The sequence below is a fragment of the Salvia hispanica genome, chromosome 4 (assembly GCF_029641045.1).
Source record: "Salvia hispanica isolate PSC_SH4W2 chromosome 4, Shi_PSC_v1, whole genome shotgun sequence".
Classification (NCBI taxonomy): Eukaryota; Viridiplantae; Streptophyta; class Magnoliopsida; order Lamiales; family Lamiaceae; genus Salvia; species Salvia hispanica.
This window is the reverse complement of record NC_142695.1, coordinates 3392223-3417331: the sequence shown is the minus strand read 5'-3', so window position 1 is coordinate 3417331 and position 25109 is coordinate 3392223. Positions and strand designations below refer to the sequence as shown.

General features: G+C 37.2%; 4 protein-coding genes and 1 pseudogene across 6 annotated transcripts; 4 read left to right on the top strand and 1 right to left on the bottom strand.

The window, feature by feature from the left end:
- Positions 1 to 669: 669 nt before the first annotated feature.
- LOC125195959 (Ankyrin repeat family protein) lies at positions 670 to 5019 on the top strand. Of its 2 annotated transcripts, none has more exons than XM_048094267.2 (10): positions 670 to 829; positions 1705 to 1761; positions 1841 to 1908; positions 3135 to 3345; positions 3421 to 3524; positions 3647 to 3722; positions 3811 to 3870; positions 3954 to 4004; positions 4130 to 4208; positions 4625 to 5019. In XM_048094267.2, exons 1-10 carry the CDS (start codon positions 749 to 751, stop codon positions 4699 to 4701), a joined length of 864 nt encoding a protein of 287 aa, XP_047950224.1. In that variant the 5' UTR covers positions 670 to 748; the 3' UTR covers positions 4702 to 5019. The 2 variants fall into 2 exon arrangements, with proteins under 2 accessions (XP_047950224.1, XP_088913663.1); XM_089057537.1 differs by having other exon boundaries at positions 699 to 829; positions 1639 to 1761.
- Positions 5020 to 5155: 136 nt separating this feature from the next.
- On the top strand, positions 5156 to 6707 carry LOC125195960 (E3 ubiquitin-protein ligase RHA2A-like). The gene has a single exon (XM_048094270.2). It carries the CDS (start codon positions 5962 to 5964, stop codon positions 6442 to 6444), a length of 483 nt encoding a protein of 160 aa, XP_047950227.1. The 5' UTR covers positions 5156 to 5961; the 3' UTR covers positions 6445 to 6707.
- Positions 6708 to 8646: 1939 nt separating this feature from the next.
- Positions 8647 to 10609, top strand: LOC125193734 (glucan endo-1,3-beta-glucosidase 5-like). Its single transcript, XM_048091599.2, has 2 exons — positions 8647 to 9052; positions 9385 to 10609. The coding sequence occupies exons 1-2, from the start codon at positions 8718 to 8720 to the stop codon at positions 10526 to 10528; spliced, it is 1479 nt and encodes a 492-aa protein (XP_047947556.1). The 5' UTR covers positions 8647 to 8717; the 3' UTR covers positions 10529 to 10609.
- Positions 10610 to 11145: 536 nt separating this feature from the next.
- On the top strand, positions 11146 to 15075 carry LOC125193573 (uncharacterized; annotated as a pseudogene). Its single transcript, XR_016128624.1, has 9 exons — positions 11146 to 11327; positions 11509 to 11779; positions 12804 to 12883; positions 12984 to 13087; positions 13779 to 13882; positions 13966 to 13990; positions 14344 to 14464; positions 14552 to 14686; positions 14761 to 15075. The product of XR_016128624.1 is annotated as an uncharacterized LOC125193573 (transcript).
- Positions 15076 to 15147: 72 nt separating this feature from the next.
- Positions 15148 to 21430, bottom strand: LOC125197015 (lysine-ketoglutarate reductase/saccharopine dehydrogenase bifunctional enzyme). Its single transcript, XM_089057370.1, has 24 exons — positions 21151 to 21430; positions 20481 to 20738; positions 20318 to 20404; positions 20111 to 20240; positions 19861 to 20034; positions 19666 to 19748; positions 19479 to 19592; positions 19264 to 19339; positions 18952 to 19123; positions 18785 to 18881; positions 18545 to 18711; positions 18233 to 18290; positions 17999 to 18139; positions 17556 to 17891; positions 17363 to 17443; positions 17092 to 17275; positions 16881 to 17010; positions 16592 to 16671; positions 16288 to 16446; positions 15969 to 16206; positions 15770 to 15878; positions 15505 to 15666; positions 15358 to 15427; positions 15148 to 15280 (listed from the first exon to the last, which is right to left on the bottom strand). Exons 2-24 carry the CDS (start codon positions 20724 to 20726, stop codon positions 15228 to 15230), a joined length of 3147 nt encoding a protein of 1048 aa, XP_088913496.1. The 5' UTR covers positions 20727 to 20738; positions 21151 to 21430; the 3' UTR covers positions 15148 to 15227.
- Positions 21431 to 25109: the final 3679 nt, after the last annotated feature.

The following is a 25109-nucleotide window of genomic DNA, read 5'->3' as shown; positions in this document are numbered from 1 at the left end:
ATTATGAAATTTTCTTATTAGAATGATTAGGGCTTCAAATTTTATACATTTGGTTAATTCATTCTTTGAATTTAACCTTGAGTCATAGTAATTATTTTTTTAAAAAAAATTCATGAATTTACAATGGATAATTTTTTTGCAAACACAGAAATTTTCACATATTTAGATGTGTACGAGTGTCTATAGTGAGTGTTTGAGAATGTATAACTTTGATAATTTGCCTTGTTGCAAACCCTAACAATCGATCATATTTATCGTGAAATTAATTTTGCTTTTGCGATCGAATTGTGATGAATGACTACTGAAATCTAAGATTATTCAAAATTTATTTTATAAAAAATCTAATTCATAAAATAAAATTAATCAATACTATCTTCATTTCCAAACAATTTCTATTGTTTTGGCCATCCAACAAAATTAGTACTATACGTATATTTCTATTTTATTTATTAGGGTTTAATTTTTTTTTTCCCTCCTTTATTTTGTCAATTTGACCTTTCCAAAAAATTTTATTTGAGGATAATTTTATTTAATTTATCAAGAACCAACATCACCACGACATAATAAATTATTATGTGAGATCGCCACGTGAACGGCTCAGATTGGAATAGCAGAAATGGGATCAACGGCTCAGAAGATTTCACGAAACGAGGAGATTTGAGGTGAAATTCCAGTTGATCAAACCAAAATTGAAGTCGCCAGTGAGGAGAGAGCGAGACTGTTGCTTTGCTTCGCTTCAGTGGTGAAGATGTCCGTTGAGCCGCCGCCCTTCCAGGAAGCCTCTCGCTGCGATGTCTGCAAATGCAGCTTCTCCACCTTCCGCCGCCGGGTAATTCGCACTTCCGATGCCAAAAATTAGTTCGAGCTACTTTGATTATGTTCCTCATTTAATCGCTCCTGATTTCGATTGCATTTGGTTGTTGAGTGCAATTTAATGTGGAAAGTGAGGCTCGTGTTAATATTGTGATGAAGATAAGGGCGATTGCATGTGTTTGTGATTGATTTGATCTGATTTTAGGGTGAGTGATCGGTTGATTTTGTGGTTGCTGATCAGATCGATTGATTGTTTCAGATGCGGGTGCCCTAGCCTTCGATTAGCATAGCGTACTTCATTTGAGTAGTCTAGGATATAGGTCATCTGTATGTATTTGGGGATGGATAAAGTAGGACTTTTGCTATTTATTGTGCAATTTGTTTATTAGAAATATAATTAGTACTTGATTAGGACTAAGCTTGTGCTGACATCCTCATCAGCATGCGAATCCTGTGGATGCTTGCTGCTTTTAAAATCCAAACTTGTGCAGTTATTGAGGTTTTAAAAGTACCTCTATGCTTCTGGCTTTGTGAGAGGTAGGATTATAAGTATCAAGTATTGTTGATGACTCAAATGTCCAAATTTTTTGAGCCATGTAGGCAAGTTAATCATGTGCCTGTCTGTGATATTTTGGTATGAGAATGTTTGGCTCGTTATATGCTATATTATCATGTTATTGTCATTTCTATCGTTGAATCCCAACATAAAATCATGCTTGTTGTAAATTTGAAACATACACCACCTTGCTAGGCTCAAAATTATTGGATATTTTGTCGTATTTCATAAGGTTTTGCTGACTTTGTACCTAAAGTTATTTTCTGTAGGATTGACAAGATTGCAATATGATTGCACATTATGTAATTCTCTTGTCACATCTCTTGTATTTGCAGCATCATTGCCGATGTTGTGGCCGTACTTTATGTGCTGAACATTCTTCTGATCAAATGGTATGCACTCTATAGAAAACACATATCGCATTATGTCTCTATTTATGGAAAATTTCCTAATATCTCTCCCTTGTTTCAGCCGTTGCCACAATTTGCCATTCATACGAACGTGCGAGTTTGTGCTAATTGCTTCAATGACAGATCTGGGTAATTTTAGCTGATTCTATTTTCTTTTTTGCTATTTTGTTGGGTTTCTTAAAAAAATCAGGGTGAGCGTGCATGCATGTGAAACATTACTTTTTGGCTGAAAGTTTAACATTGAAATTTTTGCAATCCATGTACACATGTGTTAGCTAATATACTACAAGATGTTCTTGCGTAGGGAACATTCACGAAATAACTAACAAAAACAGTAAAAAAAAGCGACATAAGAATCTACTTAGTTCAGAGTAACCAGGGGTGGAGCTAGCTCATTGCTAGAAGGGAAAAATGTAACATATAATAAAATTTACTTATGTTAATTCATTCACTATATGCCAATCCTCAGATTCTTAAAATTATCTCATATATATTCCCCCCCCCCCCCCCTCCAACATAATTTTCTGTATCCGCCTTTGAGTGTAACACACCTACCTCTTTGGGATGGGGGGATACTATGGAAGTCACTCTCGGTTGGGCACTTAACCACCCAATACACGAGTATTCAACTTACTCCTGCCATAATATATACCAAAATAATAGAACAGTCTAGCTAACAAGGACATATTAGGGGGCAACTAGTAGGTTAGTTATAACACACTCGATACTACATTGTGCAAGGAAAATAATACCAGCTCAAAACCCCAACTTATTGGATGAAAATTGGTTTTCATATATAGTCTTTAAGCCTTCGTTCAGCCCTAGGTTTTGAAGTTGACAACAACAAAGAACTTTCCTTATAAAGATTTATCTATTATTTTGTTGCTTAAATATTTGAATCTTGTGTGGTGATCTATATCTCAACTCAATCTAAACCAATGGTGGCAATTTACACTGCATGTTTCATTTTGTGCAAAGTATATTACCTTATCTCTCTGGTCAACTGGACAGAAAACTGCCATATCTGAACCCTGTGGAGCATGCAAGAAACATCAGATCAAGAAATCAGGAACATAGTGCATGTCAGTTCTTGTAATTTGCATGACACACATAATGTCGGATCACCGTGAAAAATAATTTTTTGGCTTAGAACAAGCAGTTGATCTTTACTTTTATGGATTTGTCTTGTTTCCAAATGGTATAGTTTGGTATGCCGCTTGCTTCTTCGATAGCTGGTATTTTTTTGGCTTAGCATTAATCTGGTGGACTAATGTTTATTCTATGATCTGCATTCTTCCCTACTACAACTAATTTATTCCTTCTCCAGTATGTAATCAAGCTTATGTTTGCTGTAGACTGAGGAAGGATGGCGTGTCAGGTGCCACAAATGAAGTTAATGCTGTAACTGATTCCATTTCTAGATTAGATATAGGTGATGTTTCTGATTTGAAACCTGAAGTTAGTTCCGAGAAATCTGCTTTCCCTAGCATTTCAGAATGCAAGTGTGGAATGCCTTTATGCATTTGCGAAGCACCAGCTCCTTCAAAGGATTCTATGTCATCACAGGTAAGTATTTTGTTGTCTAATTGTCCTTAGTGACATAGAAAATGGCACTGATTACAAATCATGTCTCCATTTCAGCCATTTACTGCACCCTCATATAACCCTGTTCAATCATTTCCAAAGCCTAAAAAGACAGAACCAACTCCTAAAAGTAGAGGATCAACATCAAACAGTAGGCAAGGGTAAGCAAGTATTACCAATTTCTAGCATTCATTATGAGATTGTTTTTTTCTCTATAATTTCAAATGTTGTTCACATTCCTTTGATTTGTGTTATTGTGTATCAACAAGTGAAACTCTTGCAGTAATCTTTTCAATCCTGGTCAAGTTTCCAACCCTTCTGAGGATATATCATCCGCTGAATATGAAATCACTGGAGAGGTATTCATTACTTGGCATGCATAATATATAAACACAGGGTCGTTTTATTCCTGATATGTATTGCAGCTAACTTTTGCTAAATTCTTAGGGCTTGAGAGAAGCAATTAAAAATGGCGACACGGATGCTGCCAAGAAGCTTTTGAGTCAGGTACCTTTTGTTTTTCTCTTTCATGACATGTTGAGCTTTTCTCTTTTTCCATTGTAAGTCTGAAAACAAAATCAAATACATAGGGAGTGGATGCTAATTATCGCGACAAGCAAGGCTCGTCTTTACTACACTTGGTACTCTCCGGCTCTTACTTCCCTCCTGTTTACCCCCTACTCCCCCCCCCCCCCAATAATTTGTGATTAAATGAAAGTTAAGTGCTTCTAAATGACCTCTTACTTAAAAGATACAATAAACGCAGGCAGCAGTTTTCAATCAAACTGAGATAGTTTTTGCTCTCATGGACCATAAAGCAAGTTTGGACTGCAAGAATTCACAAGGTAAACGTTTTCAACAAGTTTTGCAGCCCCATTTGATGTTTTTGGTAGAAGGACAATCTTTTGAAGTAAAGAATTCCAGCAATGAAAATGAAATGATGTCTATACTAGTCAATTAGTCCTCTCCAGTGTCAGGTCATGAATGTAGTTTGTAACTCCCCAGCAATCAGATCAATTGATCTATTTGTTCCATCCATCCTGAAACTAGCCATGGTTTGCTGTATTTGGAGTGTGAGAATTCTGTCAACATTATTAGTGAGAGTAAATTCTGGATCCATTGGATGGACTTCAATAAGCCATATATCAATAAGCCATATATCGTCTCTCTCGTGACTCGTGAGCATGGATGGCATAATTATTATATAAACTAGAGCAATAAAGAGGTGATTAACTAACTATTTGTGCTGTCATATATGCAGGTGAAACACCTCTAGATTGTGCTCCTGCCACATTGCAGTACAAAATGAAACAGAAGATGAAAGACGATGCAAACTAAGACCACATCTCACCTATGATGCATAAATAACACACTACTTCAAATTCTTCAGCAATATGCACTTTATTGAGGTTCACCTATTTGGTCATGAGATGAAGATCATACTCTACAAGACCTCACCGTTCTTGAGATTGCAATAAGCTTGCTAGGTTGCTGTACATTATTACGTCTTTCTGTAACAAACAGCTATGCACGGGAACTTGTAGAAATACCATGCCATATTTGATCCCTTGTCAGTTTCAGTTACTGCCTAAAAATATTCCATAAACAGTTTCCAACTATATAAGAATTTAACATCAGCTTATGCTGTTCGTTGCATCTTCCCATTTCTCATGAACTTTTTCGTGCCCATGCATGTTCGTGCTCGTCCCTTATCCCGGATAAGGTGGCACTAAGTTCGCTAAGCGAACATGGTATGTTTTTTTGGCAAAACCATGTGGGTCGTGGGACGTTTTCGTTGGCCTAGCTTACTTTTAGATCTGCAATGAATGTAGTATTTCTTTTTCTCAATACCTACTGACTACTGTAACTCCATGTGGGTTGCTCCCATTCATAATATCGTGTCATCTTCTTTTGGTGAATGGTTCATGCAATTGTATCTTTTGCTTTTCAAACATAAATCTGTTTCATAGAAGCAAACACCATAGACAGTTTAATGTGTTTTCAGGGTGATGAGATTGTATCCAAAAGTTAGGGATTCTGCAAGATATCCTTCAAAAAGGAAGGATGATGTGGATTCAGATTCTGATATGTTTGATCCTGATTAAAATTTGTGTTCACTCCCCCATATTTTCTGTTTCTCCTTTAACCCTTTTAAAGCTACTTTAATCTCTCTTTAATTGTTGGATAAGGTCATGTTTTGTGTGTAGGAAAAGCACGGTTTACATCTTGCCCACTTGATGCCATCATAAAGGCTTTTGAAAAAGCATTATCTGATGTGTAAAAATGCCTTCTTTTTCCACCCATTTGCTATTGTGGATGTCATTAGCACATGATCAAGATTTTGGTTGTAAAGTTGTCATCTTTAGTTGTCAGAATGTGGCCATGTCCATGTCAGCTCCACCTCTATTTTTCACTCTTACTGGTTGTTGGAAAGCATAACCAACATAAAGTAAGCATCACCACCTATGTCACCCCTCTCTTTCCCTCTCTTTTTCTTTCTATATATACTTGCTCTTGCTGTTGATATCTTCCCCCTTCCTCCATTTCTTCACTTGCTACATTTACTTGCTTGTGTATTTCAAGAATCAGTTAGCAACAATGGCTGTGAGTGATCAGTTTGTGCTATGCAAAGCAGCTCTGATATTTGCAGTGACAAGATGGCTCCTGTCTTTGGCTCTCAACCTCCTCACCAAATCCATAGCTTCTCCTCAGCCCTCCTCATCCTGCTGCTCGGGCTCCTCGTCTCCCGCGGCCAACCTGAGGCTGCTGAAGGGGAGCCTCTCCCTCACCACGTACGGCGAGATGGAGCAGCGGCTGCCGGAGGGGCACGACGAGTCGTGCGCCGTATGCTTGAATGGCCTGAAAAAGAGCAGCCATGTGTGGGAGCTGAGCAACTGCTGCCATGTCTTCCACAAGCACTGCCTTGAGAGGTGGCTGGCTTACGACAACCGGCTGACCTGCCCTCTCTGCCGGGCCTCCTTGATCGACGCGAGGCCGCTGCCGCCGGCTTCGCTGCCGGAGCAGCCGAGCTGGGCGGTGGAGCGGATGCTTTACTTGTTTGGAGATGATCTGCTTCCTTGATTTCTTCATTGTGGGAGGCAGTTTTTTGGCTATGGCCCCTCCAACTCCAATTAGGCTGATTGGTAGATTATTATTATTTTTTATTAGAGGTTGTTACTATTTATTAGGCTAGAATTATTTCTAGACATATTAGTTTTGTGTATAAATAGTTTGTTTGGGTTTGCACATTTGCTAACCCATTAGTACATAGATATTCGACATTTGGGAAGTGGTGCATTTGTAAAATTGAGGAATATAATCATAAAGAGCAATTCTTTTCCCAATTCAGTTTTCAACTCAATTCAGAATTATCAAGTTTTGATGTCACATGCAACTAATGAAGTTAAATTTACAAATCTGTTAATAATTGAGGGATAAATTTGGCAAATCACATATATCATTTTTTATGTATAGTTGATTCATGATTCATTTTTGGGCAAAACACATTCTTAGGTCCTTATACTTTAATCAAAATGTTCATTAGGTCCTCGTACAATTTTTTGGTTTTAATAGGTCCTTATACCTTTCTCATAAATTTCATCACATCCTCGTACAATTTTTTCGTTTTAGTAAGTCCTTATACTTTGATTATAACTTTTATTAGGTCCTTATACAATTTTTTATTTTAAAATATCTTTTACTTTTATCTTAGATAATAATTTATATTTAATTAAATTTAATGAATCTTTTAATTTTATTATTTAACTTATCTTATGATTAAAAATATTCAGGGAAACGTATCTTTCAATATAAATATAAATAATCAATTGAAAATTCAGATAGTTATTCTAAAAAAAACTTAGATTTTAATCTTCAATCATCACGGTTAATTTTTTTATTATTCTCTACAATTATTGAGATTATTGGATAACAAGATGATATTATCTTTATAGACTATGCTAAGTTAAATAATGGAATATTAAAAAGTTCATTAAGTTTAATTAAATTTAGATTATTATCCAAGATAAATGTAAAAAAGTCCATAAAATAAAAGATTGTACAAGGACCTAATGAAAGTAATGATAAAAGTATAAGGACCTACTAAAACGAAAAATTGTACGAGGACTTGATAAAAATATTGTGAAAAGTATAAGGACTTATTAAAACGAAAAAATTGTACAAGGACCTAATGAACATTTTGACTAAAGTATAAGGACCTAAGAATGTGTTTTGCCTTCATTTTTGTAGTGGAATGCATGTGCTAAAGTGAATAAAAGTTAGGTATGTCATCATTCACCAGTCAATTAATATGACTATAATTCAATTTAGATAGAGTCGGTGATGATAATATAATTAAATATTTGGTCAAACACACCTAAATAACAATACATAAATTAAATTAAGTACTAGATCAGTTTTATCTGTTTACAATTCAAAATATATCTGTGGCAATCTTTTACCATGTTACATGACTCACTCAAACCTTAAAAAATAGAAAACGAAAGAAAAACATAAAAAAAATAGAGAGTGGAAAGTAAAGAAACGTGAATAGTATATAAAAACTAAAAAAATAAATAAAGTTGCTTTCACCAAGGTTAAAGGTTATGACGTCAAAAGATAAACTTTAGATGTGTCCCCTTGACCTATTCTTTTACTTGGGAAAATAATATGTATATGATCTAAATTAATAAAAATTGTAAAAATTGGTACCTAGTAAAATACGGTTATTAAAACAATTATTATATACTCACTTATTTCATAAACAATTGAGTGATTGACCCAATTGCTTTCGGCACGAGCATTAAGTTTCTTTATAGTAGAATTTTGAATCGAACGAAAATCTTATTTTTGTATATTAATTTTAGAACGATTAATTTTACCTAGAATAGAATGATATAATAAGTTGCCTATGAGTCAAAATAGCAATGGATTAATAATTTATGGATGAAGGAAGTATATTATTATTCAATAAATTTATAATTATGACATGAAATTGGTTACATTACATCAATAACACACTTCTAAACCACACCCAAAACCAAGTCACGTAATTCAAGAATCTTGATTTAATCCTCAAAGTGTGGAAGTGGAAGAAAGGTCTGATTTTGGAAACAAAAAGGTGCTTTACTTGTGCATATTCCAAAGGAAAAACTTGGCTCCAACCATATTCCTTTCTTGCTACACACCAATCTTTTCACAATGCGTAGGTTTAGTTTTGTTATAATGGAATCCAGTTCTTTCTCAACTCTGTTTGCAATCCTGCACAAACAAGTCACAATCTTCTCAACTCATTTATATTACAACTAACATCATCATCATAACCACAAACCAAATCCCAACTTGTAGTAATAATCATGGTTTGTCTCCAATATTTATTGATGGCCATTTTTTTCTTGTTGGGTGAAAACCTAGTTGCCGATGGGTTCGCCTGCAACTGGGGATTGCAGGCGTCCCACCCTCTTCCGCCCGACATCGTGGTCAAGCTGATGAAGGACAACGGGTTTGACAAAGTGAAGTTGTTCGAGGCCGACCCCTATGCCTTGGAGGCTCTTGGCAAGTCTGGCATTCAAGTCATGGTCGGGATCCCTAACGACATGTTGGCTGGTATCGCGAGTAGTGTCCGTATCGCGGAGCAATGGGTCGAGAAGAATGTTTCCCACTTTATCTCCAATCTAGGGGTCGATATCAGGTAAAGTGATAAAAGGGAAATATAGTCAAAACGAAGAAAAAACAAAAAGAATTATATTATATTTTTCATTTCCGTCCATCCCACAAGATTTGTCACATTTCACTTTTTACCATTCTGGTAATGGACGACATATTCCACTAATTCATGTCACTCACATTTTATTATAAAACTAATATATAGAAGTAGGACTCACATTCCATTAATTTTTTCAACTCACTTTCTATTGTATTTCTTAAAACCAGTGTCAGATAAAATGTGAAAAATTTAATATTTTAAGTTGACTTTTTCTATTATTATATTCTAACTAATTTTTATCAAAATTCGTGACGCAGATATGTTGCAGTCGGAAATGAGCCATTTTTGAAAACCTACAACGACAAGTTCACCCAAATCACCTTCCCAGCGCTGCAGAACATCCAGGCAGCGCTGATCAAGGCGGGCCTGGGCCGCGACGTGAAGGCGACCGTCCCCCTCAACGCGGACGTCTACCAGTCGGACTCGGGCGCGCCCTCGGGCGGCGACTTCCGCCCGGACATCCACGCGCTCATGCTCTCGATCGTCAAGTTCCTGAGCGACAACGCGGCCCCACTCACCATCAACATCTACCCCTTCCTCAGCCTCTACGCCGACTCCCACTTCCCCCTCGAATTCGCCTTCTTCGACGGGGGCGCGGCCCCCATCGTCGACGGCCCCGCCACCTACACCAACGTCTTCGACGCGAACTACGACACCCTCATCACAGCCCTCGAGAGGAACGGCTTCCCCAACCTCCCCGTCATCGTGGGCGAGATCGGCTGGCCCACGGACGGGGACGCCAACGCCAACCCCCGCCTGGCCAGGCGATTCAACCAGGGCTTGATCGCCCGGATCAACGGGGGCCGGGGCACCCCCAAGCGGCCCGCCCTGCCCGATATATACATGTTCTCGTTGCTCGACGAGGACATCAAGAGCATCGATCCCGGGAACTTCGAGCGGCATTGGGGGGTGTTTTACTTCGACGGCGTCGTGAAGTACCCCCTCGCTTTGGGGCGGGGGAGGAACCTCACGGCGGCGAAGGGGGTTCGGTATCTGGCGCGGCAGTGGTGTGTCATGGCGCCGGATGCTGACCTGGCGGATCCGGGGCTGGGGGCGGGCATGAGCACGGCGTGCACGTACGCGGACTGCACGAGCCTTGGGGCGGGGTCGTCGTGCGGGCAGTTGGACGCGAGGGGGAACGCGTCGTATGCGTTTAATATGTATTATCAGACGGTGAATCAGCAGAAGGGGGCGTGTGAGAGGTTTGGGAAGCTGTCGGTGATAACGAGGATTGATCCGGGGTATCATGCTGGTTCTTGTAGGTATGTGATTATGATTGATAGTGGGAAGCATGAGGTGGCCAAGAAGCCGAGGACGTCGGCGGCAGATGGGGGTGTGGCTGGTTTTGTGGTGGTGACGGCGATGGTGGTGGTGGTGGTTCAGCTTGTTTTTGGTTTTTGAATGAAATTAAGATTCATATTGTTATTCTTGGTTTTGTACATATTATTAAATTGGAGTGTTTTATTATGATTCTTTCTACTACTAAGAGCATCCACAAGAACTATCCAATAGGCAAGCCAAAAACACTTTCTGTCACATCATTAAGGACTTCCCACAACCTAGTAATAGGCTAGCAATAGGCTAACCAACGCCCTAGCCAAGCAAATAAATTCACAAATACGGAATTAAAATTGAACACGAATACGGAGAAAGTGCAATAATAATTTTATTAATTAAAAAAAAATTAACCTAGTACAATTTTAAAAAAAAGTCTAAGTATAATTCGAAAAAAAGTGTAGTACAATAAAAAAAATAAACAACCATTCAAACAAATTACAAACAATATTAGCGTGCAATCCTACAAGCTCACGACTCTTCAATTATATCATGCTGGAGTCGAATATGGGCTTTTTTGATGCATATCAACAAATGCTTGGACCATTTCGACATCCCCCTGGGGTATCCTAATTCGTACATAGGTGGTGGCCATACCATGGCTTTGTCCGCCAACATCTTCAGCAACCCAATCAATGAGTTATGGACCTTCATTTTCGACATGTATGATAATACACGCGTATATGACATCAGCTACAGGCAGTATACTACAGGCGTGGTGGACCTTTCATCGCAGCCATTCTGCCTGGAGAACACCAAATGCCCGCTCCACATCCTTGTGCGCCGCCTCCTGTCGTTGTGCAAAGCAAATTTTATTTGGATCTGTTGGGTATCTAATCGTCTTCACAAAGACGGGCCACCTAGGGTATATCCCATCAGCCAAATGTAGCCCATATCGTGCTGGTTGCCGCTGGCGACGAAACTGATGGTCGGACCAATGCCAAGGCACTGCTTGTTGAAAAGAGGCAACGACTGGAGGACGTTGATATCGCTGTTCGACCCGGTTACCCCAAAATACGCATGCTAAATCCATAGCCGATAATCAGCTACGACTTTGAGGATCATCGCGAGATTCTTGCCTTTGAAGCTGGTCGTGTACATTCCTTTCCAAGCGGTGGGATAGTTCTTCCACTCCCAATGCATACAACCTATGCTGCCCAACATTCCGGGAAAATTGTGCACCCCCCCGTGCATATCCATCAAACCTTCGCATTCGTCAAAGGTAGGCTTTCGAAGATACATATCCCTCAATATGTGGATGACGCCCCAACAAAAATGTTGCAGACACTCGCGGGCAGTCGTTTCGCCTATGTGAAGGTACTTGTCTAACATGTCTGTCGCACCTCCATAGGCCAACTGCCTAATTACGGCGGTGCACTTATATATCGGCGAGTGACCGGGTCTACCACTCGCATCCTCCCTGAACTGAAAATACTTGTACCGAGCCTCTAAAGCCGACACGATACGCAAAAATAACGGTCGGTGCATCCTAAAATGTCACCGTAAAAACGACTCCCCAAGTCGCGGCTCCTCAGTGAAGTAGTCGTCAAACAACCGTAGGTGGGCACCGACGTGGTCTTGGGGACTGTAATTCAATGATGGATGGGGCGAGGGACCACCTATTGCTCCTGCTAGCGCAAGTGCTCTTGCACAAACCGATTTATCTCCGCGGACGTCTGGGCCCATAATTCTTCGTTAACACAAGTGATGCGAATGAAATGAAGTGCAACGAGCTGTATATATAAAGTTGAAATAAAAAAAACATTTACACGTTAGCCGATCGATGCCGCACAATAGCGGATGAGCGATCGGCTAACGCCCGACCGCTCATCCTCCTCCCTCTCGTCTGTCCCGTTTGCCGCGCGCAATAGCGAACGTCCGCCATGCCCGAGCCGCTAGCTGGAGGCTAGGGCGTGCGTTCATCCGATATTGCGGATGCTCTAATAACTTGGGAAAATGAATATATATTAATGAAGATAGAGAGAATAAATAATTGATTATAGTAATAATAAAGATAGAAAAATATAATTGAAGTAATAATAATGAGAAAAAAAATATAAACGGAATGTATTGATGGTGATTTACTTTTTATAAAAATAAGGGAAATTAATACTAACATTTTCCCTTAAAGAAAAAAAACCATCAACTTTCTACAATATATTAGGAAAAGATTATTTTTTTTTTCAAATTAAATATCTACAATTCAAATAGGAAATTATGTAGTACTACTGTATTTAGCATAAACATTAATAAAAATAATTTAATAAGGAAATAAGAAAACCAGTTGAAATAAATAAAAATGCGGTTTTTCTGTTTTTCGCATACATATTCCGAATTTCAGTTGCTGTACTGTTTAATGGCGGCGGCGGGTTCGAATTTCATGTTGGGGCAAAGGGATTTTAATACTGCTTCTTTCATAAGGCATTACTCCGATTTTTCTTCTAAGCCATCAGCAATTGATTTCAGTAGAGGGGGGATTTTCTGCTCCTCTAAGATTGAGAAGAATTGCAATGATTTGAAGAGTGATCGTGTTGCAATTAGGGGGGGGGGGGCGGAATTCCACCGGAGCAGCTCTGCTCCATCCTTCACCGGAGAAATTCACGATTGCCGTTGATGTTGATGAGGGTATCTTCATTCTTTCACAATATAAGAGCTTTTCATGTTTTATTTTTGCTTTTTTTAGTTTGATTATTTATCTCTATGAATTAGTCAATCTCTTTAGGTTTTGGTATTTTATGGAATAATTCCACCCCCTTAGCTGGTAATCAATGAACTAAAAAGGTTTATTATTATTATTATTATTATTATTATTATTATTATTATTATTATTATTATTATTATCAGAGTAAATGTCAATTTTGGTTCTAAACATATAATCAAAATACGAATTTGGTAAAAAACATTTACTTTTTGAAAAACAGGTTCATAAAAAATGAAATTCTTGTCGGGTCCTTTTTGACGGTACTGTCAAAAAACGAACGGTCATGCTACCGTGTAATTAGGGTTGACCATTAGGTTTTTGACGGAACCGTCGGAAAAAGGACTACTTCGTTGACATTTTCATTTGTTATGGACCTGTTTTTTCAAAAAGTACATGTTTTGGACCAAATTCGTATTTTGGTCATATGTTTAAGACCAAAATTGACCTTTTACTCTTATTATTATTACCTTGTGAAATTGGCATAATTTACAATCACCCTTTTTGATGTGTTAATGGTAGATGCTATTGGTGTCAATCTTTGTTTGGTATCAAGTTTAAAAATTGAAACTTTGCTATGTTCATGAATGTTGAATTCTATTATTGGGTTGTTGGCAGTTCTAGGGAGCTTCGTATCAACTCTTAATCGATTCATAGGAGATCGCTACGCCCTGAACCTCCCGCTTTCTGATTACCACGTCCACGAGTACTTCAAGATATAGGTTATGCCGAATAACTCGTATTATAGTCTCTTCTAACTGAATTATTTGTGTATTTTTTACTTACTCATTTCTATCTTTTGCAGATATGGAACTGTTCACGCGATGAAGGTATAATAACATATGCTCAACTTGGCTGATTGTCATACTTTTATTCCTTTTAAAACAAGTTTTTCTTCAATAATTGGAAGTTCTTGTTAAGCATGCTGCTCTATCTTCTCTCTCTTGCCACAATTTTCGGACAGATCCGTGTTCATTTTTGTACTAGGTTCTATCATAGTTTACAGTTTGAATTCTTTTGTTTCCGAGGGTGGAATGTTGGCTCCATCTACTATATTGATGCACTCTTTTGTCAAATGTTGGAGTTGGCTAATGAGCTTGCTGTTTTTCCAAATCTTCATTTTGATGGTTCCGTGTCTTGGTTGCGTTATTTAAAATATATGTTTTTGCGTTTCTTGTGGCAGCTGATCATCGAGTACATGAGTTCTTCAAGACACCTTACTTCAAGAAAGAGATAAGTCCAATTCCAGGTGCTCGAGAAGCACTTGAAAAGCTATCTAAAATCTATAACTTGTCCGTTGTCACGTATGTATCCCGACCTTTGATCATCTCCTTTCAATACCTAACCCAAGATCATTGCCTTATTTTGTATATTTTATATTTCATGTATAGGTCTCGACAGAATGTTATCAAGGACCACACAATCGAATGGATCGAGAAACATTACCCCGGTATCTTCCAAGAAATCCATTTCGGGAACCACTTTGCTTTAGATGGCAAATCAAGACCTAAATCCGACATTTGCAAGTACGAATCAACTCATTCGTTTTTATTTTCCAATGTGGTTAGTTATGTATCTCTAGCTGAATGAAATCATGCAGGTCGTTGGGAGCAAAGGTGTTGATCGATGACAACCCGAGCTACGCGATGGACTGTGCAGCAGCGGGGATTAAGGTTCTTCTTTTCGATTATCAGAACTCGTATCCATGGTGCAAAACAGAGCATGCTGCTCATCAACACCCTCTTGTAACCAAGGTCCACAGCTGGGAAGAGGTGGAGCAACAATTATCTTCATTGCTTGTTTCTTAGCCATATTTATTAACAAAAATCAACAATTTTTTATTGTGATTCCAGAGAAAGTGTACATGTTCAAAAAAGGAATTATGTAGATGTTTATCTTTTATTATTTCATCTAATATAGACTCTGAATTTCTGGTTTGATTAAAGTTGTAAATTTGTTACTATTGAGTTTTTAGTACTATGCAAACTTATGCATAACAGCACTTTATACAAATTATTATAAACAATTTGTATTTTGTAGATACATAATACAGTCCAATAATAACAATCAATCAGTCTTCTCCACCAACTTGAAACCATAAGCCTCCAAAATTTGCAGAGCTGCAAAGCAATAATCACAAATAATTAGCTCTTTTCCAGCAATATAAAACTAATTTGTTGTACTATAATTAACTTACCTGGTTCATAAATCTCTGGATTTATAGGCCTTAAAACACCCCTCTCTTTGACAGTTTTTCCAAGCAAAAGCTGAGAATAAAAACATCATAGTAAAAATCACTAAATTTAAGATAGAATGGTAGTACAAAAATAGAGGGAGATCATACCAAAGCTCCAATGGCTGCAGGAATGCCGACGGTTAGAGCCATGGCTGTGTACGACCTCGTTCCTTCGGTCCTTCCGAATTCCAGCAGTGTTGCTCCATGGTGTTCACTTGGCTTCCCATTTGGGAACTCCACTTCCACTTCATGGTGCAAGAGGACCATGTCCTGTTTCATTAATACACGCGATCACATCATCCATGTTTCTCAGGCGAACCGAACCCTATGCCTATGGAGCATTATAACTTGTATTATAAAGAAGTAAGATTACCTTCTCCGTGCCTGAATAGGCCAGCCTCTCTTCCATCTGGAGGCAGGAAACGTCGAATGCACTTTGGCACGACTTCGGGATTTCTGCCTTCTCATGAAAGCCCAAAAATCTGATGAAACAGTAAAAGAAACAGATTAGTAAAGGTTAGTTAGGTGCCTCATTTTTACTATTTCGAAGCTTCATCACAATATGAACTTACACGATTGTTTTCGCTGTCTTGATTGCTGTTTCTTTCTCTTGGCAAAAGCCAAGAGAAAGAATCTGATCTGCAATCCATTTCTCAGTTACAACCAATCCCTCTGAGTCTTCTGTACTGTGATTGAGAAGTGATAGCAAAAAGGTTCTATACGTTGGCCTTGTCTCGTCTTTTAGCACCGGGGTTGCTTCTGTGTTGAAGAACCCGATTCTTGCTAGAGTTCCCATTATCCCTCCAAAACCTGCAGTATGATATCAGTCCATATTTAATGTCAAAGAAAAACAAGAACTATTTAGATGCATGAAGGAGAGGGGGAGATTGCCTTCGTATCTAAGAGTTCCTCGAAAAATGGTCGAAGCTTCGTTTCCTATTCTGTAAAGGTCTCCATACACCAAGGAGTTCCTATTTGGAAGACATTCGAGTGCAAATGCAGGGAAGTATGGTATCCGAATCTTCGAAGCAGAATCATACAGCTTGTCACCTGCATTCATGAATTGCACATTTTAACACAACAGAATAGGAAAAGAAAAGAAGCGACAGAGATTTGAATTGTCAGCGGAGAAATGTAACAAAAGAAAATCAATCTGTTCCACTGAATATGTTGTGTTTGAGTAAGAACAAGTTACCATCAACATGCACAATTTCACCATCATGTTTGTACACTGCTGGATTGCGCCCAGCTCGTATAGCGCCAATTGGACTCCAACTGAAACGCGGTCGACAAAATAAGCACTATGATTAGCATTCAGAGGCCACCAAAAAAAACAAAAAACCACAGTGGTATTGTCCTTTTCATCAAAATGGTCAACAAAATTATTAGTTTAAACAAGATATGATGTTCGTGTTCGTGTTGGAATAACTCTGAATATATATAGCGGAAACAGAAGGAACTGAAATTTCTATCCAAAATCACACCTAAATTTGTAAGCTAAAGTGTTGTTTGCAGCATCTGGAGATGGAAGACCGCCACAGTAGGAAGTGAAGGACTTGATCTTGCCCCCTCTTGCATGAGCTTCATCGATCATCTTCATCGCCATCATGTGGTCTGAATAAGACCATTTAGTTTCCGTTATCGACATACATCTCATGCTCAATAACATCAGTGTTTCCAAGTATCAAAACTTACCTATTCCGGGATCCAAGCCCATCTCACAGAGAATTGTCACATCAGAGCTTTTTGCTGATTCATCGAGCTTGGACATGGAGTCGTCCACGTAGCTAGCAGTGACGAGGTGCTTCCTGGATTGAATACAAGCATTTGCTATAATACTGTGGCAGCTAGGTGGCAGTAAACTGATCACTACATCAACCTGCAATCGAGTAAGAACGGCAATCATTCTTTCCAAATTTAAGGGGAAAAAATGAAATTTTGGTGCTATAGATTTTTCAATAAACACCTGTGTAATGTAATGGTTGAGTTTCTCCTCATTCGAGATATCAAGTTGAACTGCCGTTGCATTTGGAAGTCCTTCAGTGATCTGCTCCGTGTCATAAAATGTAGATAGATATCCGATTACTTTTTCCTTTATCGTCTTTAAAAAGAAAGCTAAACATCACAGTGAAATTGGAAGTAAATATTGTAAGACTAACCTCTTCTGCATCTTTCAGGAACAAAGAAGCAACAATGACATGAACAGGAGAAATCTCCTCTTTCATGTCCTCTGTGATGTATGATTTTTTCGTCGAATCACGGCCAACTGCTGTCAGAAATTCTACAGCTGGTCGACAAACTCGGCCAGCACCTAAGATAAGAACAGCAGCTTCACTTCTCACCCCATTTTCCTCCCTGGTGCCATTTTCTTTGAATTTCCCAAGTGTAAGTGATATCATGTCGTTTTCACTGTCAACAAGCTCGTCCCTCGGATTTGCAAGTGAAGTTAAAGAATCGATGATTTTATCTAGCACTGCCTTATCATCAGCACCTATCTGTGAAGTTAAAAAGATTTTCTTTCAAAACAATACACAGAAAGGAAAGAAAAATGCAAGCTTGAATAATTATTTGTCATCATTTGTAGAGCTCATATGACACTTACTTCAAGCTCTGAATATGACAATGCGCTCGTGTTTTGACCAACGTGACATTTCACTAAATGGAAGGAGCCACCTGCTGCTTCGATGATATCCAGAGCTTCATTGATTAGGAACTGGTCGAACAAATGGCCGCTCAGAGACATCTACAAGATCAATCACATCAGCAGTGTTAATTGAGACCAAAAACAGCACTAAAGACGATGTTTACTCGTTAAAAAAAGTTTGTAACTTGATACCATCTTTGTGTGCTTCATCTTTGCAGTCTGCAAAGGTTGTAGAGTTTGTGACGAAACCCTGCCAAGGAAAGCAACAAACGCAGAAAAGAAAGGTTTACAATTCGGATACAACGAATGACAGAAAGAAGATAAACAGAAAAAAAGTAGTCATAAACTTAGATACCCTCAATCACTTCACCTATATTTTATGTTATCATCTGTTGTATAATTGACAAAAAAGGCACTTTCTTTATACAATAGCAATATCTTTTCTAATGAATATATATTTAATAACTTAATACATATAAACAAAAAGTGAATGGTGAAACTTACTCAATGTCAGAATTTCTCATTCTAGGAATGTAGTCATACAAGGGGGTTAGTGCGCCAGCGTGGACGATGCAAGCTCGCTTCAGGGGCGAAGGTAATCCATCGAGGGACGTTGAAGAAGCTAAGTTTCCGATAAACTTGGATAGTATGTCACCAAAGTGTTGGGAAGCCTATCATGTAGTACAATAAGCAAATTTAGCAGCTGAAACTGAATAAAAATCTCAAAAGATGGATTGTTTTCACCTCTCTAGCAAACTCTGTTGGAAGAATGTCGACAGCGGAACAGATAATGCCACTGCCCTCCATGTCGTGATGGTACGAGTTGTCATCGGGATCATATCTAAGTATACGATTCGAAAGAATATTAATGTTTGCCATTCACAACAGATGAAACATCACTATAAGTTTACCTGATGAAAGGTGAGTCGATAGATGTAGTTCTATGTACAAATTCTAACGAGCCACCTACATCGCATGTTATATCCGAGATTCCAACCAGCGGACATCCTTTCTTGATTAGATCTTGCAGCTGCGTGTTAGTCAATAACCGAGGAAATCTTTTCTCCCAATACATACAATTTACTGCCATAAGTAACACAAAAAATACATAAAGAGAAGAGCTTTTATCAGCAGACTGAGTTGCAAGAGCTCGTGCGTTTGATATAAAATAAGTAAAAAACGATACAGATGAGAAACTGTCAGTTCGAGTGAAAGATACCGACCTATTACAGATGCAAATGGAGCAATCTTTTCATGGAAAATAGGTCTGTAGTTTTCGGGATGTGCATAGTAGTCCACCTGATACGAACAGAACATATCGACTATGAAGATATAACTTGTGATAAACTGCTTTCTCTGTTCAATTCTACTTTAACATGTTCTCAAACTCTTGTCAATAGATGTTTCTATAGCAAGAACTGAAGATGTTAGAACTCACCTTATCGAATGATTTGGAAGGATCATTGTGAACCACCATATCTTGACTGGTGACAGCACATCCATACACTTGAAAGGCTCGTTGCGAGGTTTTCCCTACTTGAGAATCTCCGGCCTAGCAATAGATAGGTGTTTCTATTAATTACTTAGAAAAAATCTGGCAGAAGAGAAAAAGCTTTCCAACTTACTGTCTCAAATAGATCAGGAAGACTGCTTGAGTTAACAAAAGTGTGAGGAAGAAGATTAAATATCTCCTGTGCTCCTTGAGAGACTACATAAATGATCAAATGTAACAATTAGTGAGGAAACACCGAAGATAGACTATAAAAGGAATGCATGTTTATTTGTCAACTCGAAAGAGTGATTATTGGCTCAAAGCCTACCATTTCCAGAACCGGTGAAGACAAAGACTAAGGGGCAGATTCTCGATGGGAGGCCCGCTGTAGCTATCTCTTCCCCGACAGAAATGACAGCAGCCTTTGCAGCAGCAAGCGAAGAATACATGTAGGATTGGCCCAAGGAGAGGAAAGGTGTCGAATATCCAAGACTAAGAAACCCTGAAAGAAGATAAAAATCGATTGTCATTTGCATACCACTATAAACTCTTGAAACGAAATATAATACTATGCGTACGCTGTCCAAGGCCACACAAGAAATCAATCATTCCGGCCCTTCCAGCAAATTTCCCGAATGCCAGTAATCGTTTACCATGGTCTCCAGTTATAAGCTCGTAATCAAACAAAGTAGCCCTCTCAGCCAAAATCTACACAAAAAGAAAGGCCAAGCTGAAAATGCATGTTTACTGAAAACACATTCTCCTTCACAGCAAGAACACTGAACCTTATCAAGAAGTGGCATGTTTTCTCTCTGTGCCTTGTGAGTGTGTGAGAAAAACGCGTATGTCTTGTCCGGAAGTATCATGTCCAACTGCACCAAACACGTGAAACACGAGTTATACTAATTTCCAACACTTTGGGTGAAAAGCAACACTGATTGTAATCACCTTCGGCTGTTTGATGCCTAAAATGAAGCCACATTCAGACAAGTCCTCCGAAATCTCACAGCCAACATCCTCGTACTGTGCATCATGATGGATGCGCTTGGTCGATGGCTGCAGAATGATGCGGGAAACTCCCGTTTTGGCACTGCCCCTCAGCAGCCGCGCACAGTGTGCAGGGGTCACCGGAGCTCTCCTCTCCCACTTATTCGTGGACTCCGAGAGGATCCCGACTACTCCATTTCCCAGCATGATTTAGCTCAGCTGCCTAAAATTACATCAACCTTATTTCATTACCATACTTAAACAAGATTGAAAAAAGGAAAAAGCCCAAAATCACAACAACTCCTCTTGACAGATTTAACACACTTGAAAGCTTAAATTGATGCCACTGCAGATGCCAATTAACAATGACTACAAAAAACAGAACTTTACATATGACAGAATGCCACTGCTCAAACTCAATCAAACATGCACAGTTAAAACAATTCAAGAAAACCCAAAAGTAGAATGCGAAACCAACAGCAAACACGTGAGATTTTGGGAGTTTTTTTTCTTTATCAATCACCAATTACAACAAATGCTCTAACAAGAACCAGTAAGATAAAATCACCATTAAAGACTCGATTTTTATTGATATCAAAATCGTGAAAAGAGAAGTAGAGAAAGGTGGGACTTGCCTTAAGTGGTAAAGATGGCTTCTTTTGTTAAGAAAGGGAAGGCCCTTTTGAGCTATTGATCGCAGCGTTCAAGTTGGTAGGAGAATTCTGCTATTCCCTCTGCAAAAATGTGTATGTGTGTGAATCACTTTTGTTACATAAACAAACGTGAAAATGAGGTGTATCAAGAAGCTGTTTTCAATGTTTTGGAGTGACACGTGAAGAAGTTGTCTTTCACATAGAGCTTTCAAGGATTGCCAAAAATTTCATGGATTGAATGTGAAAAAAAACAGTAATAATGAAATAGCAGTGACGTAGATGAGATGGCGGATGTATTGGATAAAGACAATTATATACGGAGATCGACGTGGTGACGTGGATGTTGACAATTGTGGTTTTTTATTAACTACTCCCGTCCCGGCTAAGACTGACATATTCGCATGAAATTTTATGAATTGTTGATTAATATAGTTATCGGAGAGAAAGGGAGTTTAATATATAATAGGAGAAAGTAAAAAATAATTAGATATATAGAAAAAAAAATACTAAAAATAGAAATGTATCATTTTAGTTGAGACAGACTAAAAAAGAAAAACGTATCATCTTAATAAGGACAAAAGAATAGTAATTTATAAATATAAGGGATATTGGCATCTAATATCATGAAACTTTCAAAAAGTTGGATTTTTCCCATGAACTTTAAAATTGGCAAATAATATCATGAACTTTACCCTCAGTTTGTTTTTTCTCACAAATAAAAAAAATTCATGTTATTTTAATAGACTAAAGAACAATTTTGGAGGGTATGCTTTAAGAAAAACTATCTTCAAAGATTGAAAAACTTGAAGCTTTCAAAATTGTTGTCGAGAAATTACGAAAACAAATCCGTATCATAATATTATTTGTGGGTTTTTTTTTTGTGGGAAAAAACAAATTGGGGGTAAAGTTCGTGATATTATTTGCCAATTTTAAAGTTAGTGAAAAAAATCTAACTTTTTGAAAGTTTTGTGATATTAGATGTCAGTATCCCTACATATAACTATACCATTTCTCGATTTTTGGGTGTTAACTTTGCGTAAAATCATGCTAATTTTATTATATTTTTCTAATTTATTGGATGTCTTCGAAGGAACAAATATTGTTACACATGTTTTTTATAAAAACTCTCATTTGCGTTTGACAGAATGGTAATGAATTGATTCAGTAGGAGTTTAATTTGCTTTCTGTACAAATTTTAAGGAATTGAATGGTTTTGTTATCTATGGAATAAACAAGCAATCGTAGGTTGTTGATCTAACTTTTATAGAGTAGTAAATTTAAAATAAAACATAAATGAAAAATTTATCGGAATATCCGAATATGAGTCTAACTATTAAAAACTAGAATAAAAATTTTATTAGAGGACATTTAAATTGACAATAAATTTTTTTGTAATAAAGAATGAGTAGATAAATTTTGTCTTTAATTATTTTTTCTTGGGACACATAATTTTTTGTAGGATATATTTAAAGAGAAAAGACATGTCATTATCATTATTTCCGAATTCTTCGATTGTGAGACCTTCATAGCCATTACCACAAGTATACTCATAACTAACTGGCTACTTTTTCTAATTGTCACTTTATTTTAATCTAGAAATCTAGAAATGTGAAATGTTAGGTACAATCATATAAATATTTAATCATTTCAAAGTAGACTTAGATCGTTAACGGATTTATAAAAGTACACGTGTGTCGATATTGTACGTGGAGATGAAAAGAAGAAAGTTTAGGTAAATGGTTTAAAATAAAATTCCAAACAACCAACCACAAGATTGAAATAATGGTAGTTAGACACGATTATATATCATATAGTACTAGCATTAATAGCATATAATATATAGATAAAATGAAATCATCTAATAAGTTAGTTTTTTCCGATAAACTCTCTCGTTTGATGTGTAATAATATTAAGATTTTCATCGACATGTCCGACAAGTCAGATTGATAGCCTATATAGTGGTGGTGGCTTTAGAAAGAAATCGAGTGTGATGAAGATCAATCCTGGCAAATCTTACTAGTACATCATTTGTAACATCAACCTTAGTACATAATTAATTTCACTAATTAATTATACCAATAAAACTCATGATCAACAATAATTGGGGAAATATTTAATTGGAGTACGTAATGGACAATTTTTGTAGTCTAGCGTGAAAAAGGAAGTGAGGAATTGCGACAGATAAAAGTGGTGACAAGTGAGCTACTAAAATAATGAATTTTGGTTGTTACAGTAAATTAAACAAATCAATATCCCAATCTGTCTATCTATAATTTCGTGCTCATACAAAAGATGATAATTTTATTTGGAACAACTATATGAATTTGGAAAAATAGTTGCAAATTTGGATTTGAACTCTTCTTACACGTATGCATTCGATAACTTCTTTATGAATTTTTGTTTATTTTTTGAATTTTTGTAAGTGAAAGACAAAAAGGTCTCGTGATTAATAATAATAATAATAATAATAATAAAAAAAAAATTGAACTATTAGTGGATATATGAGATCAAGTAGCTAAAAAATCACACAATTCAATTATATTAGCAACGACCACAAGCATTGTAGATCTTTGGTATTGTAGGTATCACAATTCTTCAATACTGATGAATGATTGGCCTATTTATGGTTTATCCAAGATTTCCAAAATTTAAATGATTATTCAAAGACTTTCTATTTTTCTTATTTTTTTTATGAACAATTTTAGAAACCGAAGCTAATATATATGGAAGCGCGAAATGCCAGCAATGGCAAAACGTCCAACAAATTAAATTAAACGATACCGTGACGTGTGCATTCGGTGAGAATGGGTACGTAGATTTGCGCCCTGTGCACTCCCCATATGAACTCAACACGCGAATATGCGCTGCTTCTGGTGTACTGTCAACACCCAATTCTAGTACCTTTGATTCCTATTTCACTAGACAACATCGTTTTTATACATTAACTTTTGAGTCCAAAATTTGTGGATTGTCGTTCAAATTTAAAAGTTATCAAACAAACCAAAATTGACCTAAAAGAGAAAACGATAAGCTGGCATTGAGGAAGATGATTGTGTAAAAAACTTTATCAAATTGGCATATCCAACTATCTATTGACGTGGCTAACTTTCTAACTTGACGATGACGTTAGACCAATAAAAAACATATATATGGATTAATGGATGTAAGCATAGGCACATTACTTCCTATCACATTTTTGAGTAATAATATAAGACACTGGGACACGTTTATTAAATAATAAATACTCCATCATATAATTGGATTACTTTAAGATATGTACGCATGATATATTTTTTATGATTTTATTTACAAAATTGGGATTTTTATACTAATACGATAGCTTCGTTGGTGTATCTTATTCAGACTTTCTCAAAAGGTCAACATAAGTAAAAAATATTATTATTAGTATTATTGGTGGTGTATTTCATGACTAGACATTACATACTTTAAATCTATTATTTGGAATGTAAATTATACTCCTACTATGGAGTAACATTAATTTAAGAGTTTTGGGCTCACATAGCTGATTTGTCCAAAATAATAAGCCCATAGATTGGTCCAATTAATTGAAAAAATAGCCCTTAGAAGGAGCAATTTCTAAATAAATCATGAGGTGGAGTATATTACTTAAAAAATGGTTTCAACATGTCTATATATGTATTTGAGTAATTTTATGTTAGTACTTTCTTAAAATAAAATTTTAGTATCTAATTGCATAAGATTTTACAACCTATTCATGCTCTTCATTCAATAGTAATTGAGTCATTTTGATACGTTCCATATTAATGAAATCATTCCCTTTTTAATAAAAGTCAACATATTCCCCTCCTTCTTCCCCCTCTTCTCTCTTTTTCGTTTCCATCTGCATCTCAGAAAAATTTCTTTCTTCAACTTCTTCAATCATCAAACATCTCCATAAATCAGGTAATATCTTGCT

What these genes read in the sequence shown, in the direction of transcription:
- LOC125197015 (XM_089057370.1), bottom strand. Translation starts at nt 20,726, where the DNA reads ATGCTGGGAAATGGAGTAGTCGGGATCCTCTCGGAGTCCACGAATAAG. An exon ending in CTTCACCGGTTCTGGAAATG is followed by an intron (nt 19,749 to 19,860) that starts GTAGGCTTTGAG and finishes TCATTTATGTAG; the next exon opens with TCTCTCAAGGAGCACAGGAG. An exon ending in TCAACCATTACATTACACAG is followed by an intron (nt 17,276 to 17,362) that starts GTGTTTATTGAA and finishes ACTCGATTGCAG; the next exon opens with GTTGATGTAGTGATCAGTTT.
- LOC125195960 (XM_048094270.2), top strand. Translation starts at nt 5,962, where the DNA reads ATGGCTGTGAGTGATCAGTTTGTGCTATGCAAAGCAGCTCTGATATTT.
- LOC125195959 (XM_048094267.2), top strand. Translation starts at nt 749, where the DNA reads ATGTCCGTTGAGCCGCCGCCCTTCCAGGAAGCCTCTCGCTGCGATGTC. An exon ending in TCTCCACCTTCCGCCGCCGG is followed by an intron (nt 830 to 1,704) that starts GTAATTCGCACT and finishes TTGTATTTGCAG; the next exon opens with CATCATTGCCGATGTTGTGG. An exon ending in GCTCGTCTTTACTACACTTG is followed by an intron (nt 4,005 to 4,129) that starts GTACTCTCCGGC and finishes CAATAAACGCAG; the next exon opens with GCAGCAGTTTTCAATCAAAC.
- LOC125193734 (XM_048091599.2), top strand. Translation starts at nt 8,718, where the DNA reads ATGGTTTGTCTCCAATATTTATTGATGGCCATTTTTTTCTTGTTGGGT. An exon ending in AATCTAGGGGTCGATATCAG is followed by an intron (nt 9,053 to 9,384) that starts GTAAAGTGATAA and finishes TTCGTGACGCAG; the next exon opens with ATATGTTGCAGTCGGAAATG.